The sequence below is a fragment of the Ixodes scapularis genome, unplaced genomic scaffold (genome assembly GCF_016920785.2).
Source record: "Ixodes scapularis isolate PalLabHiFi unplaced genomic scaffold, ASM1692078v2 PGA_scaffold2__306_contigs__length_199485367, whole genome shotgun sequence".
Lineage (NCBI taxonomy): Eukaryota > Metazoa > Arthropoda > Arachnida > Ixodida > Ixodidae > Ixodes > Ixodes scapularis.
Window position 1 is genome coordinate 23,604,107 of NW_024609857.1, and position 24,985 is coordinate 23,629,091.

Sequence of the window (24,985 nt, forward strand, 5' to 3'; positions counted from 1 at the left end):
ACCGACCACTCAAAAAACCATGCTGCAATGAAGTTATTTTTTGTCGGAAATAAAATAGCATTCTCTTACGGATGACAAGCTCGAAAACTTTCGAAAAGCCACAAAGCAAGGAAATTGGGCGATAATTTGTAACAAGGGACGCATCGCCATTTTTTAGAACCGGAACGGCCACCGATTTTTTCCAAAGAGACGGAAATGTTCTCGAACTAAGAGAAAGCTTGAAGATATGTTTTAGAATCGGAACGAACAGTTCACTGCATCCTTTGATAATAAAACTAAAACCAACAGAAAAAAAAGCCCTTCAATTGTGAAATAATCGAAAAAGTAACGGTCACTTTTTCAAGTAACCGTAACGGCCAATTACTTTTTTTTTTATTCTCAGGGAAACTAATTCAATACTTTTTAACAAAGAATAAATTAATTAATTTTCTTTTTTTTTATAATAACGTCAGCAAGACTAAGCATTTGTTGCTGCTGCTTACTGCGACCATCATAGCGCTTCGCTGCGCGCATTCCACATCACCAAAACTCGCTTTCGGAAGAAGACGATACATGGAAGCCACCAAACCACCAACATATCTGACGAAAGTTACGCCATATGGTTACGCGTTGATGCAAGGATCTTGTAAACCATTCAAATTCCAATGGCACTGATCGTTCACAACCCGGTGATTCGGCAGTTTTCGACCGCACAATAAACGGTGAAATGATGTATGCACAATTCTTCGGCGCTTATCGTCACCCAGGCTAAAAATGCCGAGTCACCGGGCTGCGGACGCATGTGTGGCGTCTGAGATTCCCCGAAAGAGGGCTACTGCGCAAGCTCGATCAGGACGACGTGTTCCCCAGATGGCAGCGCGCGGGAGGTTATTACCGTGATGGTCCATAGGTTGCTCCCGGGTATGCGAGCTTAGAAAGAGCCAATAAACGCGTACACTTTGCTGGCAAAAGAAAAACAGGTTTATTCAGCGAAGCTCGCGACTCGACTCCGGGAAGCAGGCCGACGACCTCGAACATCCTTCGGAATCCGGAGAGCGTGACCTTAACAGCCAGACGCCACTTGAGAACGCAGGTCGGCCCGAACCACCGTCGCTATTGCAGAACTCCGGAATCCTGAAAACGCAACAAAAACAAAATAACGAGAAGGCTATACTTCGCTTTTACGTTACGGGGGCCGATGCGGCAAATAAGATAGCGTCAAAATCGCAACATCATGGTGTTTCTTCATGCGTTTGTACGTGTTTCATCATGGCTGAACCAGTAAGAAACAGAAAAGGCCCAATGACAGACTTTTGACGCTGCTGTTTTGTTCCCATTATTCGTAGCGTCGGCTGCGTCTGGACGTAAAGGGATGCTGAACTAAACATTTCAGGGTCTATAATAAGTGGCGCACTATCTTCCCATGAGTCAGCAGCCGACGGTGTGCGCGAACACACGCTACGATATTGACGTCATCATATCCCCCATACGCGCTCAATAAGCTTGAAGTCGTCATCATTGACGTCACCATATGATATGATGACGTCAATTTCGTTGCGCGTGCTCGCGCACACCGGCGGCTGCTGACTCATGGAAAGCTAGTGCGCCACTTATTATAGACCAGGGGTGGCCAAGCCGCGGCTCGCGAGCCGCATGCGGATCTTCGCGTGTTAGAGTGCGGCTCGCAACCCCCTCTCCTTCCGCCCCCCCCCCCCCCCCCCCTCAACCCCTTGCCTCCCTCCTGATCACACGAGCACTTCCCCAAAAAGAGAAATTGTACGCGTTTTAAATCGAAAGACAGCCTTGCGGTAGTCTTTGGTAGTCTTGTGCTACTGCCACCTTACGAACAGCTAGACTGCATTTGACTCGGACAGGTTGAAAGTAGTTCGGGTTTTGTTTATTGTTTTGAACAAAAGTTTGCCCGCCCCCTCCCCCCCTCTCCCGCGGCTCTTGGAAATTTCGTGGTTTTGTTTGCGGCTCTAACCGCTCATTCACACTGGAAGCGGATCCGCGTTCGCAAAGCGGTTGCGAACGCGGCTGTATAAAGATTCAGTGCAATTGCACGCGCACTCGATGACATCAAGTGCGCGTGCAATTGTACTGGATCTTTATACAACCGCGTTCGCAACCGCTTTGCGAACGCGGATCCGCTTCCAGTGTGAATGAGCGGTTAGGCCGGGTAAGCCTGGCCACCCCTGTTAGACACTGAAATGTTTGGTGTAGCATCTTAAAGGGGACATGACACCGTGAAACCGATTTTTCTACTTTCGCTCAATACTACTTAAAATCACTCCCTAACGTTAATAACCGAATAAACTTGCCTCAGTTTTTCTTTCTAGTCAATGGCAGTCGCCAAACATATTCGAGAAACATGAGCATCGTTCATTCCCTCAACTCGGAGCCAGAAGAACAAGCAGCCACGTGGCCTGGTGCCTATCTTATGCTGCCAAAGTTCATCATAACTACGCGCTGGTGTTGGCAAAGTAGAAAACGCGCGCTGAGCTCCAGGCGTTGTTAGACATTGGCTATTCTCCTCACTGCAGCGGTTAGACACGATCCTCTACACGAGTGTCCGCCGAGGCATTGATTGTTACAAGCCAAAGTCGAGTGCTCACGCAGCTATCGTGTCCAATCCATGAGCCGAGCTCGATTGTCGTCGGGCGAGTGCTTTCGATCCCACAATTACGTTATCGAGCTTTGCAAAGGCGAGACTGAAAGAAATAGTCCCCTTTTATCCCCGCAATTTCACCGCGGCAAGAAAAGTTTCTGAATCAGAGGCGGTCTGTGCGAGTATACTTGGGCCAGACTAGGACCAGTACGCCCTTGCAAAGTCACGAACATTCCAACCCGATATCGTTTTATGACCCCTGTAAGCTGAAACGAAGTATAGGTAAATTGCAGTAGCTACTAGGAGGTAGTAGCAGGGGAAGCAAACAGGCCAAACTCAATCAATGGCTTCCTGAATAATTAAGCTACGCTCATTTAGTTAGTCTCGCTTATTTCTAGTGGGTCGGGGTACTGGCGTTTAGAGAAGCGGCTCCAATGCGACTCCCTAAATCTTTTATTCCTTTTCCTAACGTGTACTCACAGATCCCCGCTTCAGCAATTATGTGAAATAAGTCTCTGATACAGTCCTGAACCGGCGACCGCACTCCCAATTGTATACAGCGTCGCCTTTGATGGCGTCGTGCAGCCAGTTGTACTGGAGTACGAAATCACACCCGGAAAATGCTTAGCCTTCACTCAGTTCTAACAGACTGTCGCGGGCACAATCACATGGCGCCCAACAGACCTATTGCTTAATTGCCCAGGCATCAAGAAGCATACAGGGAACGTAGTTACACGCCGCTGCGCTCGCTCGCCTTACCTGTAATAAAGATTTTGAAGATATCATAACAAAAAGGCGTTTGCGGACGCAGGTGCGAACTGCCACTTGTTTTAGATTTTTTTCTCTAATAAATACTGCTGCCAGCGCCAGCACGCGCAGCGCGTGTGACTACGCTCCCTGCATGCTTCTTGATGCTTGGGTAATTTAGCAATAGGTCTATAGGAGGCACGAGCAGTCACCCGAATCAAAGGTCTCAAACGCATTCCCGTATCTCCTATCCATTATATGGCGATTCATATGTCTATCTCATTTTTCGTTCCTCAGTGGGGCCGGCGCGAGAGCTATACGGGTCTTACATGAGCAAAACTTTACTTTAGACAGAACAATTTTTAACGCATAAAATGTTTCTTTGTGAAAAGATCCGAATGGAATATTTCTTAAAGACACAAAAACAATAAAACCCTGGTCGTCGGTGAAGAAACATCCACCGTCTATTGCTTCTTGGCATGTTCTTCGTAGGCTCGTTAGTGTATTTTCGAAATAAAGGTAAAAGCTAAGCCAAGACGACAAAAAAAAAAGCTAATTAAGATACAATTGTTTCAAGAGTACAGTAAGAGCTTTGAACGGATTCTTTTCTGTGATTCATCCACCCATTCATCCCTTTATTCATCCCTTCAATCATCAGTCCATTCGTTCGCTTATACTGCCAGCACGTGCCGACAAAACGTCACGTGACTTGGAGCTTTTAAGGCAAGGTCGTCGCTTTGTCTCTGTTTCATACTTGGCGTGCAACGCTGTCAAAGCTACTGGCGCGAGCGCGTGGCTTCATCTATGGTTATGTTTGCGAAAGATCGCGTGCAAATGATCAACGAGATCAAGCCTTACGCTCACGCCAGCAGCTTTGAAAGCGTTGCACGCTAAGTATGAAACAGAGTATAGCTATAATCAGGACGGGGCTATTAATGACGATGACTATCACTTTGCGATTAGCTAATTCCTGAATTGGTCTTATTCGGTGACGCTGCGAAAGGATAGTCATTATATTCGGCGTCACCCTTTTTGTGCCACGTTGTCAACACTAGCGTAATCTCCGCAGCGCTGCGAAAACTACTTCCGCGGGTGCAAGGGACTGAGAGAAAGAGAGAGAGAGAGAGTAAGGAAGAGAGGTCAACTTAAGCGCATGGTTCTAACAGACTACACTGGGGAAAAGGGGATAGGGAGGTAAAGATAGTCAAGATAAAATGAGATGAGGGAGCAAATACTGATGGCGATGAGGTGGTTAGGGTAACATAATCTCACGCCTTAGAGTACCCGTGCCAGTCCTGCGTCTCGTAAAACGATTATCAGCGCGCTGGTTATAACGGAACATTGAACTGAACCCCAGCCGATGGGCACTTTCTTTGCAACAAAATGATTCATCGTTCTTTTTTTTTTTTTTTTTTGCCTCTCGGTGGCGTGAAGAGTGCGCATGAAAATGACACCTTGCTACTCTAGTTCCGAATAAAAGATGAGATGAAGAAAAGAAAAACACGCAAGACGAAGACACGTGCTCGACTAGCAGTGCGGGGCTGCAACACTGAGTGAAAACAGTTAAGGGTACACGCCGAGTGCATGCATATGACCGCGTAAGGCGAATCAGTAGCGGTTGTCTCGTTAGCTGAACCCGAGAGTAACGCGGCACATTGCCTCTCTCTTTCGCTCTGCGGCCGCCGTTGAACCGAGTCAATATTTACCGCGTGACACCGTAGACCCTGTAAACGCGACGGCGACGCCGACATGGTGTCAAGGACCACGCGACAAAATAAGCTCGTTCTCAAAACGCCCCATGAAAAGAAAAAAAAAAAAAGTGTAGACGTAAGAAAAAGGTAGCTGCACGCCAACGAAACAGCGAGCTTGAGCCTCCTTAGTTTACCTCAATTTGTACCGGAAATTTGAGAGCGCCAAGATCAGTCCCCTCGCATCGTCCTGACTTATTGCGACGACGTGACCTGAGAAACAACCGCGGGCCAGGGTACATCATTTGCACTCTGTGTGCGTGGGCTTAATTCTGTAACAAAGGTCGAGGAACCCACGATGAAACGCAACGGGACGTCTGAATTCCTTCGTTGCCGGACCGTATACGAAACCCGTTGTAGCTCTCAGTCACGACCCTGATGCTTAGAAGTTGGGAGTAATAAAGTTACAGCGTCAGGCCTATTCCGCGCTTTTCTGCAGCGTGCGTGGCCCATACGTTAAGGGTAGGCAGAAGGCCGAGAGGAGATGGTCCAGACAAGCTGTAAGGGTGACCCCAGGTAGTTTGGTAAATAAGTGCGCCATTAAGACAGATTATCATAAAGAGGGAAAACGCAAGAAGTAAAGAGAGCTTAATTGGTAGCCCGCAGTCAAAAAGTGAAGTACCGCGGTCACGCGTGGAATGAACTGAATAAAACTTACATGTATAGTTTTATTCGGCTCATTTCATTCGTGTCCGTTGTAGAGAAAAACGGGAAAGAAAAAACTTTTTTTTTTTTTTTTTTGAGCATGTGATTATAATATTGAATTTCCGAGTTTCCCAATTTCGGCCCCACTTTTTTACCCGGACAGCTGAACCCTTTGGTGAGATACAATTCGTACACTTACTTTCCTTTTCCAGAGGACACCGCGGACATTCACAAGGGACCAACGACGGCGGCCTAAACCAGCATCGAGCGCAGGACACGTCTTTGCTTTACCCTGCCCTACCTTGTACCTGGACCTGATCTTGGCGTAGAAGAACTTGAAGAAGAAGAGCAGGTCGTCCACGTTCCCCTGGCAGCCCTGGAGTGCGAGCAGTCGGGTCACGCTCAGGTGCACCGCTTCCGCCGTGGCCAGCCAGCTGGATGGCTTGCCCCGCTGGGGCCTCCAGAACACGGACCGACCCCCCTGCAGCACGACGCACCGAAGGCCTGCGTGTTGCATAGTGTGCTCCGGCATTATTTTTTTTTTTTACCTCTTTTCGTATTGAGATAGTAACGATAACAGTCCATAGTTTCAATCATAATCATCACTCCTTTCTTTTGAACAATGATTTTAGGCATCAATATTGCTCAAATGTCGTTACTCCGAAGCGTATATACCCTTAACTTTAGTTCTTCTGGGTCATTCTATAAAGATACTTTTTTTATAAACGGTCGTCGAGTGGACTAGACAAAACGAGTATCTCTATTATCGCGTTTATGACTATCCACGTGATTTTAAACGAGGCCCGACGCATAAAGGCGGGACTCCGTGGGGACTCCGTGGAAAACGAATATGCGACGAACAATCGACAAACTTGGCCCAGCAGCGCGTTCGCTTCCCGAGAGGAGCAAACGCGGCGACGGACGAAATTCGTCCCTTTTGGCAGCATGTTCGCTCCATGGCGTTTAACTTACCCAAATGTGGTGGGCTAAGCAAACTATGTCCACTGACTTGCCTACCCGGCGTGCTCGGTTTTTTTTTTTTTTTTTTTTTTTTTTTTTATGTGATGGTTTATTACCCGCGGGACTGAGGGGTATCATGTTGCTCATGTGCGGCGACGTGGAAGCAAATCCGGGGCCGTATGACGCACCCGCTGTCTCCATCTTCAAACACTGACGTCAACTTGACAACGGTACTTGCCACACTTCCAAGGACAGAGCAAGGTCAATTCATTATGCTCTTAGAAATAAAAGAACTCAGAGAGAAGCAAAAGACGACGGACGAAAGAATGCCGGAGCTGTGCTCAATGGTAGTGGCGCTGGAAACCAAAACTAGTAACGCATCTGACGTTCAAAATGATGGCGTATCAAGTGGGTCCCTTTTGATTGATCATGAAAAGCTCCTGACCCGATGTGACGACGATGTGACGACGCAGAAAACGGACTAAGGCGACGCAATTAATTGTTTTTCGATTTTTTTGATGACTCCAACGAAACGTTGAACCTCGGAACAAGAAAATCGTAAACTTTTGCGCGGAAATACTTTAGATTACCATTGCAGCTGGCAATACTGAACAAGCTCACCGCCTGTGAAAGTTTGTTACCGGAAAAGATTGACCCATAATCGTCAGGTTTCTTCGTTTTAAAGATAAAGAGCAAATACTATCTTATGGGTTTAAGCTTAAAACACTCCCTTTGTAGAGAAGACTTCTCTCGCTGTGCGAGTAGCAGAAGCAAAACTACTCGGGTTTGCAAAAAAAAAAAAAAAAAAAAAAATGTTCCTTTTAAACTACGATTCGATAAGCTTAAACTCAACAACAGAACGTACGAGTATAATCGGGACACTGACTGCATCACAGAGGTAAGATAGCAACAAGAAAGAATGGGCACTCACGCCCGCGTCGTTCTTCCCGCCTCCTTAAACACGTACAGAGATAAACCACCCCTCTCCTTATCATTTAGTAACATTCGTAGCATTCTTCCTAAACGCGATGAATTGAGTATACATGTATCGAAGGTACCTACTCTGACATAATTGTGTTGAGAGAAACGTGGCTCAAACCTGATAACATGAATAGCGAAGTTTTCCCGGAGAGAAATGACTTTCAAATATATCGCCAGGATCGCCTAAACAAACGACGAGCTGGTGTCATGATATCGATAAAAAATCGCGTGCCCTCGTACGTCATTAACCTAAGTAGCAACCTAGAGGCACTTTGGGTCTGCCTATCTTTATCTAGCGGCAAATATGTTGTTGGTGTATGTTACAGGCCTCCAGATTGTGACAAAAGTTTGTGTGCTGAGTTAAGAAATATTCTTTCCGTTATCAAAAGCAGGTTTCGGGATGCTAACACTCTGCTATTTGGTGACTTTAATTTTCCAAATATTGGCTGGACGACGATTTCATTAGCATGCCAGGAGGAACAGTCGTTGATTTATATCGAACAAGTAATTGATCAACCAACGCGCTTGAACAACATTCTTGATATTTTCCTTGTGTCTCATCCTGCCATGATTAGCTAAATAAATTACATAAACAGCATAAGTGACCCTAAACTAATACAGATAACCCTATGTTCTCATCTGAACACTCAACAACTTCAAAGATTATACAACTTGATTACAATAAAGCTGACTTTTTTTCAGATGAATGAAGACCTCGATATATTTTGCAACAGCTTCTCCGTGTATTTCCGGGGTCGCAGAGTAAATGAGAATTGGTTACAGTAAAACAGTTAAAACTGTTGAATGTGTTAACCGTTACGCGCCATGCTTCAAAATATTTTCTGATAGCAACAAGCCTTGGTTCAACAAGACATTGAAAGCCCTGCGCACTAAGAAGAAACGGTTATTTAGAGCTGCTAGGCACGCCGGCACTGAACATGCTTGGTCCCAGTACATTTCGTGTGCAGAGCTTTATGTTAATCGCGTACGAGAATTCAAATGAGATTATTATAACTGGGACCTTAGCATCCGTCCTAAAACACAACCCTAAAAAATTCTGGAAGCTTATCGCACCAAATGAAACCACAAACAAAATATCCTTGACTAACCGGGAAGGTGATACCATTTCTGATGTTGAATGTCCTGTTGTTTTGAATAACCATTTAGCATGTACGCTTACACAGGAGGACACGTCGACAGTGCCCGTTATCAATGACGTTGGCTATCGATTCATGAGTCCTGTTTCCATACCACCTTCTGAAATTGAAAAGATTATAGATAACTTAAAAATAACTACATCGGCTGGCACGGAGAAAATTAACTCTTAGCTTCTTAAGAATACAAACCGCATATCCAGTGAAATTTGCAATCTACTCTTTCAACAATCATTGTCCGCCGGTATCATTCCAGACGACTCGAAAATAGGGAAGGTCGTTCCGGTTTTCGAAAATGGAAGTCGTCCCCTCGCAGAGAACTACAGTCCTATCTCTATAACCAGTGTTGTGTGCAAAGTACTTGTTATTATTATTTTTTCACATGTTGCATCCTATTTTGAGTCTAACAATTTATTTCATAAACATCAGTATTGTTTTCGAAAAGGCATTTTTTGAGAAGCGCAACACCTTGAATTCACCCATGACCTCCACCTCAACATGGTCTAACTCTCAAACTGACGCAATATTTCTGGACTTTTCTAAAGCATTCGACCGCGTTCACCAGTGTCGTTTTTTGTCTAAGCTCTCTTCACTTAATCTTGATTCCTTAACACTCTCATGGATTCGCAATTTTCTTTCGTTTCGCTCTCAGTATACCGTCTGCGGTGATTTTCGATCTGGCCTTCCTAATGTGACCTCTGGCGTTCCACAAGGAAGTGTCCCAAATCCTTTGTTATTTCTTATCGACATTAACAACCTTCCAAATGTTTCGTTTTGTAAAGTACGCTTGTTTGCGGATGACTGTGTTTTGTACAGAAGAATTCACATTCCAGATGACCGTATACTACTGCAGCATGATCTTGATAGCATTAATAACTGGTGTGAAGAATGGCTAATGCTACTCAATAAATCCAAATGCCAGGTAATAAACTTCACTCGCAAACAACTTGCCCTATTTGACGAGTTTACCTATGACGAGTTGGCTGCGACGAGTTGGCTTGTGACGAGTTCTCCTAGACCCGAGATGAAGTGCCTAATGTGTATGGGAACTGCGAAAGAGATCGTTTGGGGTCTAGGAGAACTTGTCACAAGCCAACTCGTCGCAGCCAACTCGTCATAGGTAAACTCGTCAAATAGGGCAAGTCGTCATAGGGCACCTCGTACAAGAGGAAATTTTAAGAGAGGGCAACTGGGCACTTGTCCATTTCGTCACAATTTATCTTTTTCGCCGATCTTGCGTTTGCAATTCGGCTTCGATAACTGATGACAAAGAGTAATTTACAACTAAAAATAAAAGCACGACATGGTCTTGTATAGATTTTTCTCAAAAAGAGCTTCTGCTGCCATCTCGAAGAGTTTGTGCGTATGGCGCGTGCTTTGCTCGCTTTCCGAAGCGACGAACACGCACATTCTGGGCTGTAAATACCGCACGCTGGGCCGTACCTGAGAATAATATACTGTCGGGGACAAGTAAAGAGCGCGCACGTTAGCTTCCGCCGTGCTTTGGTTGGGCGTGCGCGCTCGTGCAATCAAGAAAAGCAAACTCATTAGCCCATGACCGACTGTAACAATCACTCTGAAACATGAAAATATTGGGTCTAGGAGAACCGATCACAAGCCAACTCATAAGCAAACTCATCAAGTAGGGCAAGTCGTCATGGTGCATCTGAGGGTAATGGCTTTGGCCTTTGCAATGCTTTCTATCTCTACAGACCCAGTACACAGCGTCGGGGTCTTTTCGGCTAAGCGTATAAGAATACCTTTCGCACAGCATGGGAGCGCCACGCTGGGTTTGAATTCGGTCCATCATACGAAATGCGGTCGTGCTCTCTGAAGGTCCGCCCATTTCGCCCCTATATATATAAGTATTCGAAGCCACTTCGAATGGAAAACCTTTTTGGAGTAGGTATAGAGAAAATAGAAGACGTCCCCAAAGACGAAACCTAACTGCTACACTTCCTAGCATCCAGGTGCGGAGGTCTGCATACCGCATTCCTGTTTTGTCATTCCACAATACGTTCTAACCTAGCAAAACTTCCGAAAAGTGTTTAATAACAAAGGGACGTCGTAAGTGAAGATAACACCGAAAAGCCGACCACAGCCGCCCCTAGCAAACAAGCAAAAGGAGAGGCCAAGTTTGGGACTGCGACAAGTTCGATGAAACCACTCTCCAAAATAAAGCCCCCCCCCCCCCCCCCCCCTCCCCGCAACTTCGCCTCCCGTCTCTAAAAAAAAAAAAAGTCTGTGACGAACTTTCCAGGAACGAGAAGGTCACTGCGACCACTTTCCCTGCTACGAGTTCACCTAGAACGAGATGCCCTCTTTGACCAGTTCACCTATGACCAGTTTCCCTATGACGACTTGGCTGTGACGAGTGGGCCTGTTCCTCTTCATCTCTTCGTCTGCGTCCATCCTACAAGTATCTTGGCGTCCACCTTACATCTAACCTTTCATGGGTCACCCACGTTAACTATGTGACCGCCGACGCATCCAGAACTCTCGTTTATATAAAACGTAAAATTAAAATAGCCCCTAGCCATCTCCTCAAACTTGCATATGAAACACATGTCCGTGCGAAACTCGAATATGCTGCAGCGATTAGGAGCCCCTATCAGAAACACCTAACCACGCACATTGAAAAGGTGCAGAATCGAGCCAGCGCGTTTTATAACCGCCTCCAATTCATATAACATGAGTGTTTCTCGCCTAAAACATCAACGTTCTCCACCATTGCTCGAAGTGTGTCGAACCACTTTTACTCTGCGCACCCGCCTCTGTTCCTTCAATAAGCTCGTCCATAATTTAAATCCGTGTCTTTTCCTAAATGGAGCCCATGCCATAACATAAGAGTGTGTTTCGTAAGGCTCAAATAAGCCACACTATCCTACGCACTCTCGCCGACAATACGAAGTTTTAAGTAAACTTTTTTTTTATAAGTATGTATTTTGCTCTGGCATTGCTCCAACACGACACAAACAGCGTAAGCGGAAAAAAAAACATTTTTTTAAAGGGACAATGATAAAGTTTATATGTTTTCGAGATTCGCTTCGTCGTTCCGAAGTGTTACGCGTAATAATAGAAAGGGCCGAATCTCTTCGAAGCTGCATGGAGTTTCGCACGAGTCTTGGAATCCCACGCAAAATATTAAACTGTTTTTCTGAAGCAACCGGGATTCTGTAAATAACCTATGGCGCGCGATTATACTGTTCCTCCGTTCTTTGAACCTCGCCAGAAAAATCCAGAGCTCCCGCCGAATCGGTTGCCCTTTCAGAAAAGGTAGGACGCAACCCCGTGCACTTCAAAACCATATGTTCTAGCGTCTCTCTGCAACTATGTCATGCATATAACACAATAAAGGCTGCCAGAAAAAAAAAAATTCTGCCGCTCCTTACAATTGACTGGACGACCCTATATTTCCCCTCTTTTTCATTCTCTAGTACAGCGTGCGAAAACATTCATTACTCAAGATCGAAGAAGGAAGAAACATGTACGACGAAGACGACACAACCGCATCTTTCCATTACTGCGTACGCGACGTTCAATGGGAGCGGTACCTTGCGAAAGGGGCTGTGTTTTTGCGGATCTAAAACTCCGTTCTCCAGCGACACGAACAGTCACGCTGCTATGCGAAGTTTCCGATAACGCCATCCCTGTTTTTTCCAATTTACGTTAAAGATCTTCCTTTGTCTGTGTCTTCGTGCGTTCGCCGCTCCATTACCGCGGTTTTGGGAACTGTGATGACTTGTAAACAGACTTGGGAAGTAATCCGTTACAAGTAACGGACTACTCGTAATCTTACTTTTTTTAAGTAATTTTGAAATTGCCACGTTACCTCTTTTCAAAAGTAATTTATAATGTAATTTCGTAGCAAAATATTGGTAACAAATTAATTTAATTACTCATTACTTAAAAAAAATATGAACATAATACAGTAAGTGGAGCAATACGAGCAGAACATTCAGGAGCATAAAAAGAGCAAACCGTTTGGTAGGAACGATGCAAAAAAAAAAAAAAAAAAAAACATAGGACTAGGACGAAGAAACACACAGACAGGGCGCTGTGTTTCTTCGTCCTGGTCCTACGCCTTTTTTGTGCTGTTCTCACAAAACAGTGTGCACCACCAACTAGCCCAACTACATGCCTTGTTAAAGAGAGCAAGTTCAACAAAATAGAAAACATCTGAAGGGGAGAGCAGCAGAAAAGAAAACACGATTTTTTTGTATTACCGGTCACTAGAACCACTAGAACAGCGGGCAAGGCATGTACAAATATACGAAAAACAACGATCAAGTAAGATAATGCCGAGTAGGCTCTTCGTCACCTTCCATCGTGTGCTTTTTTTTCTCCCGGGCAGAAGAAATTTTTTGGTGTTTATTTGTTTTTGACTTTCATGCCGTTTCACCCTTTCCAACTCCTTCGACGTTTCCCGCCTCCTGCACAGGCATCAAACGCGCGTCGTAAACCCTGGATTGGGGGTTCGCAACTCGCGTAGCAGACGATGTAGCCTCGCGCGAGGGTGTCGAATTCTGTTTGTCTTTGATGTGCGCTACTGTATTCTAGCACGCTCTTGAAATGGGATGCGCGAACCACCCTAGGTTTGAATTTGAAATGTTTCGATCTTTTCGAACTGAACTGAGGTTCCGATTCGAAAGATTTCGATATTTCCAAACCGTACCGAGGTTCTAATTCGAAAAGTTCGCAACTTTCAAGCACCATGGAGTTTCGAATTCGAAACGTTCGAAGCTTCCACGGTTTCTAAAAGTTCGGGTTCGTCGAATATCTTTCACTTGAGGTTGGACAAAATCGAAGATTTCGATTTTTCCTAACTTATATGTCGAGAGATTCGAAAATTTTTAGTTTTTCGGGATCTGAAATTCGAAACATTCGAACATTTCAAATTTTCTAGTCATAAAGTTTAAAAAATCGAAGATATCGAATTTCTTTCTACATAAAGTTCAAAAAGCTCAAAGGTTTCGATTCTCTTTTAGGGCTAAATTCGAAAAGCTCGAAGGTTTCGATTCTCTTTTAGGGCTAAATTCGAAAAAAAATTCGAAGATTTCGAATTTCTTTTAAGTATAAGTTTGCAAAGTTCGAAGTCCGGTTTCCATGTTCCTCCACAGTTTTAGTTTCAAACAACGTCTTCACGCCTCACTGGTTTTCCCAAAATCAGGTTTAGAAAAGTTTGGGTGTAATATTTATATTGCGCGAAGTTGGTCAGGCAATTAAATGAGACGACGAGTGTCCCGGATGTGCCGGAATATTTGCCAGTGCAGAGTGACGTGCAATCATAGATAAGTAATTGTGACCACCAGCCCCGGGGGGGGGGGGGGGGGGGGGGGGGGGTCTTTAACGGGCATCACGCAGTAGTGATCACAGGAACGCACAGTTTTGCGATGCTCAACCAGTTCGAAAGGGCAAGGGGCGGGCAGGAGGTTGAGGCTCAGAAAAAACTTGAAGCGATCTGGCAAACTACCTCCCCACCCCCTTGCACGCTGGTAGTAATCTGATAGAACGCCAGCCCAGTCACGTTTAGTTTGTTATTGTTCTGGAGGTTTCTTTTCCGGGACGGAGGAAACGCCGAGCAAAAAGCACAGAAGCCGACACAACTCGAGGTCGAGGAGCGTTCTACCATACTACCAGTGGCGTCGGAAGAGGAAAGACGAAGGGGAAGGGGGAGGAGGAAAGTCAGGGCCCTCCCCCTTCCCCCCCCCCCCCCCCCCCCCGATATTTCGGACTGTTAAAGAAAACAATACGGGGAAAGAGTAAGTGGTCGAGCTTATTTTAATCTGAAATTATTTATGCATATGCATAGCTACTGTCGCTCGTCACTGCATAAAAGAAGGCGTGGATGGTCATTGTCGGAAACTCGTCACACGCTTAGTGGTTCGGAAGTTCAAAGCTATGCCTTTTCAAACTAAATAACTGTGCCATCGGTAAAAAAAAAAAAAAAAAATTAAACATAAGAATAAATGCGGAAAAGAAAAACTGGAGAGAAAAAAAAAATCAAGAATCCGCCGGAAGTGTTGTATTCTTGCATATTCAGAGGCTCAGAACTTCGAAACAAGTTTCTCCTACTAAAATGTGTACAAGCTAAAAAAAAACACGTCCCAGAAACGTGAAAAAAAAAATATATTTTCTTTGTTTTGTAATGACGCGCTGAACTTTAACAATATTATAAATCTTCCTCCGTGAGTTAATTTAGTCCTCAGCGAGAAAAACCAATAAATACAATATTTTGTATTCTGCAGATGGCAATGATATGTACTGTCTGAGGTGTTCATTAAAATGCGACGCCTCAAACAATTTAGACGAAACAAATTAACAAGTTTAGGGCATAATTGCCCGTAGATACATGTTTGGTCATTTCTTCAAAACTCATCCTCAATAACAATAATCATGTCTTAAGACGACACTTCCCTAGGCTATACATAGATCATTCTTAAAGAGTTTAACATCTCTACCATAAATAGCTTCCGTTATAGCGCGCTTCAAATATGGCGCAAACGACAATCGTCAAAAACCCGTCGTCCTTCCTCGCTTCTTTGGGAATTTATTTAATTAAAACTAAGCATGCCAGAACATTGGAATAAACGGCATTGTCTTTCGCAAGGAATGTGGCACTGCATGTAAAAATTCGAAAACAAAAATTACGAATCTGCCTCACTGCTTGAATCCAAATGAAACCGCCCGCCGGCTTTTCGAAGTTCGACGAACTTTTAACCTTTCAGGATTCTAAAGTTCTAAAAGTTTCGAATTTCTTAGCGTAGAAAGGTCGAAAGTTCGAAAAACATCGAACTCTTTAGTGCAACAAGTTTGAAAGTTCGAAAATCATCGAATTTTTTTTCTATCAAGTTCGAAAGTTCGACAAGCATCGAATTGTGAGCGTATTTAGTTTGAAAGCTCGCATTTTCTAGCGCAATAAGTTCGAAGGTTCGAAAGACATTGCATTTCTGAACATGCAAAGGTCGGGATTTCGAGAAGCGCCGAACTTTAGTTTAACAAGTTCGAAAATTCGACTTCTGTCGAATATTCGACATCAAAAGGTCGAAAATTTGAAATCTTTCGAACCTTTCGAGCCGCGTATTTCGATCATCGAAACTTCGGTGCGAAAACGTTCGCGGCATCCCTACTCTTGAGACACGGCTTATGCGCGAGGCTAAGGGCATCGTCTTCGAGGGTACGGACGATACTTCTTTTGGATTACTTCTCTGGGCATGGGGGTCGAATCCACTCCTCACTTTACAGTCAACTGTCAACATAAAAAAAAAAGGGGGGAGGGGGGATTAGGCTATTTAAGGAGTGCTGACAGACAGAGAGACAGATTGTTTTGTGAGACCGATGGCCACCGCATTTCTCGCTCTCTATGCCCTCCCCTCCCCTGGCCTCTACAAATACTGGCATGAAAGTGATAACGGATGAACGATCGATAACCCGTAACCGCCTCTTTTTCTCTGTTGGTCGAGTTTTTGGTCATGGTGTGTCCGTCGTCTCCATGGCCATCTCTTAACGGGATGTTCCAAATTCAGGGCAATAAGGAAAACGGAAACACAGTTTCCGTGCATACTTTGCTTGCCAAAAAAAAAAAAAAAAAACACATTGTCACCAGCAAGAACAACAAACTCTAATCTACAAAAACACATCAATGTACGCTGAGACACCTGCATTCTGCGTCGGCTATTAGCGGCAAGATGTTTTGGTGCCGCCCTCCAATGGTACCCTCTCGTGACGTCATCACCTTGCAAACAACAAGTTCGACAGTGTTTGTAATGAGCATGGTGGGAGCTTGAAAGCATTGCGCTCTGAAGCGAACGCTGCCAACACCGTCAAAATAGAAGTTCTTCCATTATTCTTATTTCCGTCGATGATAAATCCCCTTTCCGACGTCATAGCCAGCGTTCGGCCAATCGTGGAAGGCCGACCACAGCGACCGCTTTCGATCGCACACGTCTCCAATATGATTGCAACGTTAGAACCAAGTTTTTCTTTTCTTGCGAATAACAGGCGAAACACCCGAGTCAAAAGGGAGCTTTCGTAGATCGCTTCTTTAGCTCCGAATCTCGTTCTGAGCATGCGCACCGCTAGATTTGTCTGCACAATTCCAGGGATCATTTCCCGAGGCCGTAAGCTAGCGGGATGGCGGGTGTAGTTGCAGCTTGCGATGCTTTGTCAGCTTGCAGGAGACCGGAGTGCACCTACACTCTTTCTCTTAAATACAATATTTTATTGTTACAAGGGCTACCATAATACGGGCGTTTGAAATATGAAAAGTAGTGTTGCAGATCTTTTTCTTTTTTTTAATATCAAAATTGTTTCTATTGTTTTCTGGATAAGTGTACGGAAAACGTAACGTGAAAGTAATTTGTAACGGTAATCCATTACATTTCAGGCTCGGTAATTTGTAATTGTGATCCATTACATTTTTCAAGTAACGAGCACAAGTCTGTTTGTCTACTTGTTGGAGACCGATCCTGTTGGGTGCAAAACAGTCGTTACGTTTACAGAGCGTTACCGTAATATCGCTACCGTTAGCGTAACCGTTTTTCCGAAAGTAAACCAAAAACGTAATCAAAAAAAAAAAAAGCTTTAAGAAACTAAACGTTATTTTATACTATTTTATTTTTTTTAGCATCTGCGGTGGTAAATGACTTGAAAGGGATGCTGAACCGAAATCTGGATTCCACAAAACACGCGGCCAAAGCGTGCAACAGAATGCAACAAGCACCAAAACATCACTCATACAGCGATATCTCGAAAGGACGACAAAAAAAGAAGGCACATTTGACAGAAATGTTCACGTCTCTTCGTTCCCTATCCGAGAAAGAGAAAGAACGGCCTCGCGTCTTCTCCGCCTCGTCGCCTTGAGGGAGCGAAGCGAAGAGATGAGGAAACGAGTCACGCGCCTCGTCGGCCTGGTTCAATCTCAACCTCTTTTTCCAGAAATACGGCCGTCCATTTAAAATATCGCCTTACGAGTAGTCTTGTAGGAATTCTAGCGTCCCGCCTACACCTCCTGCATTGTTTTTTTTTTTTTTTTTTTCTGAAATTTAGCTTTCGGTTCACTATCCCATTAACGCGCCTCTGAAAAGTCGCTAAAAAAACGTAGTATGTTAGTGGCTTGTCAGAGCCACTAGTCGCTGAAAAAAATTTGGATCACTGATTGGCTCTAGGTAAAACTTTAATGGAGGGGGCTGTACACTTTGCTATGATAGGTGCCGCAAACTACACCTCGATACTAAAGTACCTTGATAAAATTCTCGCTTGGCGTTTCTGTCGAAGTACCGCCAACCATTGTCGCGGGAACGCCCAAGACAGGTGCCCCGAGCGGGGCGCCTGTCACCTGTAGGTCATTAACGTCAGGGACCCGTTCTAAGCGGTATTCGCGCAAAGTACAAAAATTGTTGCATCGCCCCTTTAAAGCGGCGTAGGGATGTAGGAGAGACACGCGGGCGCGACGTCATCAGTGCAGCCGTTCAATCGGCTGGCCCCACGGTGTTGCTCGCGCGCGCTCCTACGACGTTCTTTACGAATTTGTGTTTCACAACCTCGCTGGAATCTGAGCACCGGGACAGTTTGGATGATTGACATCTCGTCCCCCATGACGCCATCGTCGCGAAATTCCAATCAGCGCGCTCAGCGAACTTCGGCCCCAACTTTGTGTTTGACGAGTTTAGCGACCCTGCTGTGCACGTAATGATGAAGTGAACGTAACGGAATAAGTGACAACGAAAACTGAAGGTCGGTTGTGGCGGCGCCTATGCACAGCTGCTGAAAAGCGTCTATATACTACGTTTCAGTTTAAGTGTGAGCGTGGTAGAAGCTCCGGGCTTTCAGCGTCCCTGCCAAGCACGCGAGCTCGTGAAGTGCAATCATTGTTCAGGGCCACATGCTCGCACTTAAAGTGAAACAGAGTATGCCGAGCGCAAACTCGTCTGATTCTTGCGCAGAGGCTTCGGTGACATCAAAACGTCGAGCTCTGAATGGAAGGATAGTGGGTGAACCTCAAAGCTAGGTGCCTTGAGGTCTACCCACTATCATCCCAAGCAGAGCCAATCAGGGCTCGGCCTTATGACGTCACCGCAACCCGCACGCAAGATGCAGACGAACTTGCGCTCCAGGCTTCTTCCCCGCTTTTTACGAACTCCCGAACTTGTCGCTCGTTTCTAATACACTTGGTCGTGACGTCAGTGATAGCAACCATCAGAAAACGCCGCCGAAAGAGATAGCCAGAGCTTTGCCGATCGACACAGCCATCTATTTAGCTTTTGGATGTTCCTTCTCGTACAATACAACAACCGTCTAAAAAAGCAGAAAACAAAAACACAAATGGGGCGTACAAGAACAAAAACAAAACTTCTAAATATGCTCTTCCCTTTTTTTTTTCCCGTTTTTCTCCGTAAGAAACGCGGATCTCCGCACCATTTCTTAGGCTGTCAGTGACTCCATCAAATAAAATTGATAGCGCGATTTTTATCATGAAATGCGGTATCTGAGGGGTGATCGTTTACATTTGTCTTAAGTTTAACGGTGAAACTGATTTGGTACAAAAGTTCATGTGACGTCCACTTCCCCGCTATATTTAGCGGAGAAACTAAATTGGTGTAATCGGTCGGGTGCAGTTGGAAAGTAGTCTAAGTACGTTGTACTTAAAGTAGGATTTCGAGTATGTTTGGGAAACTTAATTGTAGTTTATTACTTGAAGTAGACTCTCCAAGTATGTACTTGTATACTTTACTTAAAGTATCTTTTTTTTTTTTTCTGAGAACTTTTGAGAAAAGTACAACTCCCCGACTTCAAGGTGCATTCCCCGAATCTGGTCTGGTCTGGTTAAATTTGCCTCACAAAATAATGCTTCGCCAACAAAAACAAAAAGTGATTTATAAGGTGATTGCGTTAGATGGTCAGTAAGCGAGAGTAAAACAACTACCCTGTGGCCACCTGACTTTATCCAATATTCGCCGCCGTTCCCGAAAATAACTGGTACCCTCCCGATGCATACCAAAAAAGCAAGGATACCAAAAAAACAATGTGTAAAAAATATTCTATAGGGGAGTAAAAGGGCGCCATGAAATACCGTGCATCAAATCTAATGCCGAGGAGGTTGCACTTTTGAATAATGATGATCGACAGTTGCGTCTGCTTTGAACAAGCACCAAGATGGCGGCGCCCACAACAATATCGGGGAAGAGTGCCGCTATTCTAAGCGTAGCTCATTTAGTGGCTCTGGGGAACAACACTGTAGCCTACCGATGAAAATGATCACTTTGCTGCTAGGGCCGCCCTGGTCGGGTCTTAAGTTATGTCCGCGTTCCTTTCCGTGTTTGGTAAAGTGGTGCCTAACCGCGGTTAGTGGCAGCTAGGAAACTACGGTGAGCTTAACTGAGGTTAAGGCTAAGGCTGCCCGTGTAACTAAAGCACTACACTTGTGCAGAAAGCCAAGCTGATTTCATTTTTAATTCTATTTTAGTGGCGAGCATGATACCGGTGCTCCCCACTCTGGGGCAGCTTTCCATGGCATATCATAAGAAATAAAGAGGGCACGCGTATGGATTTGATCGGCGCCCGGGGTGCGCGAGCTCAAGTGCGCCCAAATCTTTGACTGCATTGCCAAGAAACGACGTCCATGAGTATCAGAAACCTGTTTATGTCGATCCTTAGTCTTATAATCATTTCACTTTATTGGGCCACAATTTCTAGATATTTATTTACTGCAGTCCATTTTTGTTCACTCCTGTGGTACTGGAGTCAACAAACATTGACTCCAGTAGCACATTACGACTCCCCGGTATGCTAAAATCAGATTTTGCATGATTTGAACGGTACGTGGTCGCGCATGCCCAGTCGGGCACACGGTAACGCTAGTGCGGTAGCGGTAGTAAGTTAACGGTTTGCTAAAAGTCCCAGTTAAAAAGCCACAGTTTGCAGGCAGCCAGGATCTTGTTTAGCGCGCCTATTCAATGATCACCCCGTGTGTTAGAAGCGTGAAACAGAAGGTAGCAGTTCGTTCGTGCACGCCCCCCGCCGCCATGTTTGAGCAAGGCCCACAAGGCGCGGCTATAGACGCGCGCCTTCGTGCCTGGCCGTACAATAGACCATTTGCTAAATTACCCAAGCATCAAGGAGAATGCAGGGATTGGTGTTCCACGCGCCACACGCGCACGCCTTCCCCGTATAAAAGATTCGAAGTAAATAACCAAAATAAAGCGTTGACGAACGCGCGTGCAATATGCCATTTGTTTTAGGTATTTGCTTTAGAAAAGTTGCTAATGCTGAGGCCAGCACGTGCGGCGCGTGGAACGCCAATCCCTGCATTCTCCTTGATGCTTGGATAATATATAAATAAGTTTATTGTTTGCTATTGCATTCGACGGACTAGATTTTTTTTTTTTCTTTTCAAATATAAAGGCAGTTTTATTCTTTTTTGTTAAAGTTAAGAAACGAGCGTTTGTGCACCTTTATTGGATTTGTAAAGCACAGGAAGCCGACTCGATCGGCAAATGTAATAACGCGAGCAGAGCTGGAATCGCTAGGATGTGAATACAAGCTTTCTCCAATTCCGCTGAACGCAGACGATAAAAAGAAGAAACAAAAGCCAAGGTAGTTTTGGGTATTTTGAAACATCGGCATGCACTGCAAAAAATATGTTGCGTTTACCTGTTTATTGCAGCAAAAGCTGAGAGCAGGCATACGACATAATGCATTTCTCCCTGCGTGTAAATAGAGTTTCGTATAGGCAAGGACTGCGTTGCTAGCGGGAGCTTGTGCTGTCGCTTCGAGCATGCATTGGGCACCAGCCCGTAGGGCTCGCGGCACTCCTTAGCGTACGTTCCACTAAAACGTTTTAGTATCTTGAACGAAGTGCATTTGCAGACTCGTCATCACTCGAGTTATGCAAATAAAAGACATCATAACGCGTGCAAAACCAGGACTTTTCGGTAATTTTAAGCACTACCGATCGTTTTGCCAAACCAGCAGCCTGGTTTACTTCGTACTCATTTTATAAACGTCGAATATTACCTGCAACTGTCCACATGCGCGCGAAGGAATATACGATGTTTGCTATTTACGCGTCTGTTGCATACAACTATACCCATTAAATACACTCACCTATTGTTTTCCCTCAGTTAAAAGAAATATTACCGCGTGCTCGGCTGCCTTGCCAGTGCGTTTCTATTTTATCCGATTTATTAGCGAGGCTCTCTTTCATCCGTACTGTGTGTCGAGATAGTATCGTTTTGAAGTTCTCACGCGCAGGGTATGCCCTTGTTTTCGCTTGCAAAGCGGATCAGCTGTGCCGCACACCAGCGGGCGGCAAAGCTGATACGCCTTGCCCCCTCATTTGTATACTCACGCAGTAAGGTTCTTACTGCTTGAGTTAAGAAAGATCGTCCAGCAAAGCCTTCAAAAGACAAGACCATTTTGTTTTTCTTGTCAATAAATGATGTTTTAAAAATCCCAAAAGACAAATCACACACTAAGACGAAGACATCAAAATACTTATTGCTACAAGGAAAAATATTGCACTGGCCTAGTTGACCTTTCAAGAAATACTCTTGCTCAACTACTAAGACATCCGTAACAAAATAACTACTACACATTTCTCACCACATACAACCACCGTCAAAAAAAAAAAAAAAAAAGATTTACAGACACAGCAGAACAGCCCTTTTTGTTCAGAGATTATACTGCTCTGCTGTGGCTGAGGATCCGAAAGAACCTCTTTCTGATCACACATAAATCTATACAAAAACAGCGGTACAAAAAAGCAAAACAAAAACAACAACCTTGAAAGAAAACATTCATTGCATATTTGTGACTGCATCTCTCTTTGCAATGCCCCTGCTACCGAACTTCCTCGGCGCCACTGGCTTTCGTTTCGCTGCGACATTCTGTTTCTTCCCAAGAATGTACAGAGTGCGACGCTGTTAGCGCGAACAAGCGATCGCCAGTTTTTCCACTTTTCTTTTTGAAACCAAGGGATGTCATCCAAGTTATCACTGCTTCGGAAGGAGCTCGTTAAGTTCTATGATGTAAGTGAAGAAATTTCGTGCTCGCTAATACCATTTAGAAGGAAAATGCGAAAATGCGCCGATGTCGTGTTCGCGCTAACAGTGTCGCGATGTGTACATCCTTGTTCGCCGAAACAATGTCACAAACTTTTTGTGTACTTTGTGGCATGTCGGAAAGGCATTGGCACGAGCTCAAGTACTGTTTCTTTTAGAGCTGGGAGGCTCACTTCGTTCCTCAGGTGGTCGCATTCATTTTTCCTGAAATGCGGTATAGTTTAGTACCTTGTTTGCTTCGCTGATCGTAGAAATAGGGTGCACAGCAGAACGCGAGCTGCTCAATCGCTGGCGACTCTCCTTTCACTGACGCGATGTGCTCGCGGTAACGCAACAACCTTCTTTATTTTAGTGACACCCCTGTCTTTCACGAATCGTCCTCAACCTGCGGCCGACTCAATGCAAGCGAGCTAAGAGCGAGCGAGTAAGTTTCCATCATCAAATACGCACAAAAAGACGTGTCGAAGTTATTCGTGCCGGCAATTTAGTTACGTGTTTGTCTCGTCTGACGCTCGTATTAGGGGATCTTGCTTGACTGGCTAGACCGAAAGAGACAGGTAATACGATCCAGAATTTTACAATGACTTGCCTCGCAAAATCTGCTTCGGAGGCAGTGGAAACTTTTCGGACCGATACGGTAGAGCCACTGGGGAATTGTAGTAGACCGTTTCCGCAGCCCGCTAAGCACCCGGATAACGCTTCGTAATCCGCCACAAGACCTTGAACTACGCAAACAAGGCTGGCGACGCGCATGCGCAGCTGCGGCGTTTTCTTCAGGGATACCGCAGCGGAGGAGAGAAACGCTCTACTAGATTTTCTTTTACCGTCGGGACGGCAAAAGGCTTCTTCCCTTTCGCAACGCTGTTTGTACAATCCACAGCGCAGCATAACGGCATCGCCTTGCCGCCAAAGTCGTAATAATAAAAAAAGAAATAATAACGGTTGGGCCGTAGGTTTTATTTAACAAACTAAGCTACGCTTATGCTCGCCACACCCTATTTATTTTGAAAATAAATGTGATATATTATTTTGAAATTTATGCACTTTCCTACGGGGAGTGAATAATTTGTAGAATAATGCGGCTGGGTTCGACACTTTGAGCCCCGCCAGAAATCGCGCTGTTGTTCCGTGGTACCGTAACCGCGTGGCTTCTTCAGTTTTGGGTTTTTCGATGGCGTTGTACATTTTGTCGTCTGCTTTCTGCAAACGCTATTTGCGTTTCGGGGCTGTCGTGTCGCGATGCTTCGAGATGAGGAAATTCCGTTCGCGCATGAGGCGGACCAGTGAGTTCGTAATCCCCCCCGACAGTACGAACCTTTCTCGTGACCGTGTACTTCGCTCCTGACGGCCCGTCTCACGCGAAAATAATGGGCGCACGGAAAGTGGAAGAGAATCTTTTCCCCGATCCCGGCCAATAGTGATTTCAGCAGCCGATTGCTACATACACGTCTCACCGCGGCATGTTGAAAGCCGGCAACGCTCCAGGTCGTGCTCCCTTATGGAACTTTCCGTGAGGCTCCTCTTGTGACTCGGTTTCGAGAGCCGGTCAAGAGCCAACGCGAGGCAACGTATACTCACGCGTCTCGCCCCTCGCTCGAGTGGTGGAACAAACAAGATGGCGAATTTGGTCTGGCGAAACGCATTCTCGAACCCTGGGACGATGGATAGCGTGCATGCGCAATACATGTTTCTGAAAAAGGTGGATTCGAGACTCGCGGCATTTAACATTTAATTTAACCTAACCTAACCTAACCCTGCACCAATAATGAGGCGCAGAGAGAAAGGCGCTGACTCCGGAGTCTCCATAGTTTACTCCCATATGTGCACCATGTAGGGAACACCAGGGGGTTGGGATACAGGCACCGGATGTGTTCAACTACGCACACTGGCATCAGATCACGCCGTAAATACTCCTTGACCGGCTTGTCTCTTCTGCCAGTACCTGGGGTCACGCTAAACGGCCAGATTTGCCAGGCAGGCCCCGTGCATTCTGTAGTACTTTTTCCGAACCCCAGCAGGGTTCTTGGACGACGGTGCCTGACCCGTCCCCACCCTCACGTGGCCTTGGTTCGGTATGCATGGAGCGCATAAGCATTCGGTGCA

The 24,985-nt window shown here is 45.2% G+C and overlaps 1 protein-coding gene across 1 annotated transcript in view; it reads right to left on the reverse strand.

Moving 5' to 3' along the window:
* Window positions 1-942: 942 nt before the first annotated feature.
* The window catches only part of LOC115325242 (tRNA-uridine aminocarboxypropyltransferase 1), a 70,954-nt gene continuing 46,911 nt past the window's right edge, over window positions 943-24,985 (reverse strand). Inside the window, exons 5-6 of the mRNA XM_029985944.4 lie at window positions 6,029-6,231; window positions 943-1,113 (exon numbers count right to left, since the gene is read on the reverse strand). Coding sequence (XP_029841804.3) covers window positions 1,093-1,113; window positions 6,029-6,231 — 224 coding nt within the window. The 3' untranslated portion in view covers window positions 943-1,092. The remainder of the gene's footprint in view (window positions 1,114-6,028; window positions 6,232-24,985) is intronic.